General features: G+C 39.8%; 1 protein-coding gene across 1 annotated transcript; it reads right to left on the minus strand.

The window, feature by feature from the left end:
• Nucleotides 1-2,382: 2,382 nt before the first annotated feature.
• On the minus strand, nt 2,383-3,876 carry LOC137817229 (uncharacterized). The gene is made up of 3 exons (XM_068620478.1): nt 3,686-3,876; nt 2,628-3,601; nt 2,383-2,551 (listed from the first exon to the last, which is right to left on the minus strand). Exons 1-2 carry the CDS (start codon nt 3,848-3,850, stop codon nt 2,864-2,866), a joined length of 903 nt encoding a protein of 300 aa, XP_068476579.1. The 5' UTR covers nt 3,851-3,876; the 3' UTR covers nt 2,383-2,551; nt 2,628-2,863.
• Between the last annotated feature and the right edge of the window lie 974 nt (nt 3,877-4,850).

A 4,850-nucleotide genomic window follows, 5' to 3' on the forward strand; every position in this document is an offset into this window, starting at 1 on the left:
GATGCACCGCATCAAAGAGGAAGAGGTACGCGAGGTCTGTGATGACGGTGGATATGTTTGAAGACCACTCCCCGGAAGTGGATATTACATTCACCAAGCAAGATCTCCGGGATGTTGTGCCTCATGACAACGATCCCATAGTAATTTCGCTGATAACAGTAGGAAGAAAGGTCCACAGGGTGCTGGTGGACCAAGGAAGCTCGGCAGACGTGATGTTCTGGCCGACCTTCACGCAGTTGGAGCTGCCCCTTGACCAGCTGAGGCCCTATGGAGGGTGTTTGTATGGTTTCGCTGGTGACCAGGTGGAGGTCTGGGGGTACATAGAATTAAGGACAACGTTTACAGATGTGGCGGGTTCAAGAACAGAGAAAATCAAATATCTTGTTGTAAACGCTCCTTCAGCATATAACATCCTGTTGGGAAGACCCACGCTCAACAGGATAGGTGCCATACCGTCGACCCGGCACATGAAGGTGAAGTTGCCGTCCATGGAGGGGGTGGTTATCACCATCAAGTCCGATCAGAAGGAAGCGAAGAAGTGCTATGAGAATAGCCTGAAAAACAAGAGATCGGTGAGTTACGTAACAACCACCCCGCCTCCTGGTGTGAAGCCCAGATCGACGGTAACAGAAGATACCACCGGAAGAGACGTGGAGATGGTGGATGCTGAGCTAGGGGGGGGGGAATGCCGGTCTGGAGGAGGAAGAGGCAAGGAATAGCCCTGAGGAAGCGAGAGAACTGGGAATCGCCAGGGGGGTGATCGCCAGAGAAACCAGACCAAAACCCGTCGAGCAGTGGCTCGAGAGAGAAATCAGGGGAAAGATCTTCAAGCTGGGAAGATCCCTGGAGGTTGAGCTCCAGGACCAGATCGCCAAGGTGATTGAGCGGCATCTGGACGCGTTTGCATGGTCCGCTTCGGACATGCCCGGGATCGATCCCGACTTCTTGTGCCATCATCTGGCGATGGACAACTTGGTAAGACCAGTGCGACAAAGAAGAAGAAAGTTCAACGAAGAGAGGAGGCAGGCGATCAGGGACGAAAAACAGAAACTCCTCGCTGCAGGCCACATCAGGGAAGTCCAATACCCTGAATGGTTGGCAAATGTCGTGCTGGTGAAGAAGAGTAATGGGAAATGGCGCATGTGCGTCGATTTCACTGACCTGAACAAGGCTTGCCCAAAGGATTCACTAGTGCAGATAAGTTAAACAAATGCGGCTATTTTAAATTTACAAATGCGGTCATAGAACTGCATTTGATCAACACGCATTTGTAAATCTGGAATTTACAAATGCGGTCCTATGACCGCATTCATAAATCACATTTACAAATGCGGTCATTTTAGATAACCGCATTTGTATATTATTCTGAATTAGGGAGTGGGTTTGGGGTTTAGGATTTATGAATGCGGTCTTGGTAAAAACCGCATTCATAAATCACTATTTACAAATGCGGTCATTTACTAAGACCGCATTTGTAAATGCGAATTCACTATTTACAAATGCGGTCTTGGTAAATGACCGCATTTGTAAATAGTGTTTTTTTTTTTTTGGTACATCCTGTTTTGTGCAGAAACCATATATTTAAATAACCTGCATAATGATTAAACCCAGCCAGACAAATACAAAAATGTAGTAACCAATTGAAATCATCAAAATGTACATTTACAAGTGATCAAATTACATATAATAAAACCACTAATGTTGTTTACTTATGCTAGAGTTATAAAAATTAATGAAGTATGTGGACCAAGAATCTTTAACATATGAAATGCCTTCCTCACTCATTGGTGTTTCTTCTGTGAATAACTGCATTGCAAAGTTGACATAAATTAGTTTCTAGATATATATATGTTCAAGAATTATAAAAATGATTTAACATATACCTCCTTCCAACCAGTTTTAACACCTAGTCTTATAATGGTAATCATCCATTGCATAATGTAATAGTCACACTCATAGCTTCCTGGTTGTTTATTACACTATATAATTCAATAAAAAGTAATATGTTAGTATATTGATAAACAATGATAATAGAGAAAGAAAAAAATTACAAACCTTTACTCTTATGTAGTTCAAATTATTTGAACTGGATCGACCTTTTAGGATGTTATATCCACGCCATGAACTGGTTAATACAAAAAACCTCGTTAGTAGATGGTTAATTAGCAACATATACAAAGTTAAGTTTATACTATACTTATGTATCAATGATATCCTTAAATTTTGTGGGCATCTTCTTGTGTAGGGAACATAACCACACAGCAGTCTTATCAACATTGATAAGACAAGTAACTGCCAATGATGCCTATATGATCATTGAAAAGAGTTAGTAAATATTTAAAACATGAAATAATAATAATTGATGACATATAATTAAACTTACTCATTAATGTAAGGGCATAAATAAATTTGTTTTCCCTCTTTTTCCAGGATGTTAGTGATGTATGCTTGAGTCTCAGTTGAGTTTGGTCCAACGGGATTAGTATATGCAGGATCTACGAATCCATACATATTTTCCTTCCCCTCAGTGATACAGACTCTATGCAAAAACCTACAAGTTTTTAGTTAAAGCATAATCAATAATAATTTAACATAAAGTAAATTGAATAATAGGTAAAGATACTTACATCATAAAAAATTGAATTATACTTATATTGAGCTCCTGGTTCCCAGATATAAATTCTGATAAATCTGTGTTGTAAATCATCAGTGGCAGTTCAGTGTTGATTTGAAAAAATGTATTATCCCACGGAACTGGAAAAGGATCATTGCCAATCTGACTAGCAATGAGACGTAGGGAAGCCATAGGATCGTCAACTGGAACCTCACGATTCTTTTTCGGAGTTGGTGGCTGAAAAGGTTCCTACAAGATAAACAACATTTGTATTAAATTATATGTAATATATAAATATAAATAAAAAATAATATAATGAAACGAAATTATTACATGAGGTTCGGGCATAGATCGAATGAGCTCTCTGGGCCAGGCAACGAATGTCTGAAATGCATCGGCCACAGTGGTTACCTCATCTGAAGGTAGTGGAACACGAGCATCAGGAAATCGTACTTTTTCAACAGTTACCTTCGCCACATCAAGGGAGAGAGGAACGCTATGTAAGGTGGTGGCGTTTTTATAGACTTTTCCAAGTGCCACCACCCGAGGAAGTTTGCCGCCCACTACCAGTAGCTCACAATCCTCTGTCTGCCCATTGATATCATCCCCTGATGTTGGAGGAGCCGCACAACTCCCCTTTGTGCTCTTGGGAGTGGGACTAACAAGGGGTTCAATCGGCTCAGCACAAACTTGTTGCGATAGAAACTCTTGTCGCATTCGATCATTCTCCTTTTTCATCTCCAGCCACATCAAATCAGTCTCCTTTCTCATCTCCTCCATTATTTCTTCACGTAACTTAGTCTTCATTTGAGTTTCCTTCTTGGAGGAGGAGGATGGCTGTCGTTCTGAAACTCCAAAAAAAAGTTTAATTCCGACCCCTTGTCCAGCGGCACGAACACGACCAGAGTGTTCAGGTCGTCCAATTGCTTCAACCAGGATATCGTGACGACCTTCAGCAACAAATGTACCGTCGGATTCCAAGGAATCCTGCAAGAGTACACAAAAATCATATTTTCAATCATTAATATAATTAATGCTTTAAAAAAATTGAAAATAACAAAATTAACATACAATTTTTTCGATTATAACCCCGGATTGCTCGGAACTTGGTGCACCGGACTTTTTAATTCGGGCCCTCTTCCATTTTTCATGGCGAAAAGGTGGTGGAGGAGAAGTGACCCCTGTTTCCACATTCTCAGAATACGTCCCCTGTTGAGATTTCTCCTTTTCCACCATCAGTGTTTGCTCAAGTTTTCTATACCCCGAACGAGACATAACATGCGGGGTAAGATTCTTCAAAGCTATCTCTTGAGCTTTCTTCCGACGATCCTGTCATAATTGAAATAAACAAACTGAAGTAAATAAGATAAACTTATTAATGTTATATAAACAAAAAAGTTACTTCACTTACCATCCAAGCCTCATTTTCACGGCTTTCTCTAAAAAGACGCCATGTCTCTTCATCAATATGTTGGTACTTTAAACATGGATTTTCGTCTTTAAGGTCGCCAAAAATGTATCTCGATGTCAGTCTTGACTTAAAGGTACGAAATTTAAGTGCGATATTGGATAATATCTTTGATCGAAGCGGTTCCACATCAGGAATGTCAAAGTTTGCCTGCAAAATAACATCATGAAATTAAAATTAATTAATCAATATTAAAAAGCATTATATGATAACAATAATAATGTAAAGCTTACCAGAACATCCTCCCATAGCATGTTCCGATCAACCTCTGAAACCTCATCCCATGAATTAATCAAAATGGAGAGCCTCTCACGAGAAACAACTCCAAGATAGCTCATAAACTCATCTGCCTTAGGACCAAAAGCCACTCCAGTGTTGACGTCAATGTCAACATGTGTCTTCTCACCAGCAGCACGTCTCAATGCAAGACGCTTCAATCTAGTAGGTCCTCTACTACCTCGTCCAGATCGAGGTCTGACTGGAGTCTGGTCGTCATCCATGTCTCTGTTAAAAAAATTAGGTAACAAACATTAGTTAATGTGCATCGAATTAAAATCATATAAAAATAATACATAAAATTATAAATGTTTATTTACATGTTACATGTGGGTTGAATGTTTATATGTAAATTCCTTCACTGTGGTCTTTACGGGTTGCATGTACATCATCAAGTACATCGTCATCTTTATTAGTTATCATTGGTGTGAATGAACGAGTTTCGCCATATTCAATATCATCTATGGCTTCCCCTTGTTTTTTCCCGTGTAA

Source organism: Phaseolus vulgaris, unplaced genomic scaffold (assembly GCF_000499845.2).
Source record: "Phaseolus vulgaris cultivar G19833 unplaced genomic scaffold, P. vulgaris v2.0 scaffold_21, whole genome shotgun sequence".
Lineage (NCBI taxonomy): Eukaryota > Viridiplantae > Streptophyta > Magnoliopsida > Fabales > Fabaceae > Phaseolus > Phaseolus vulgaris.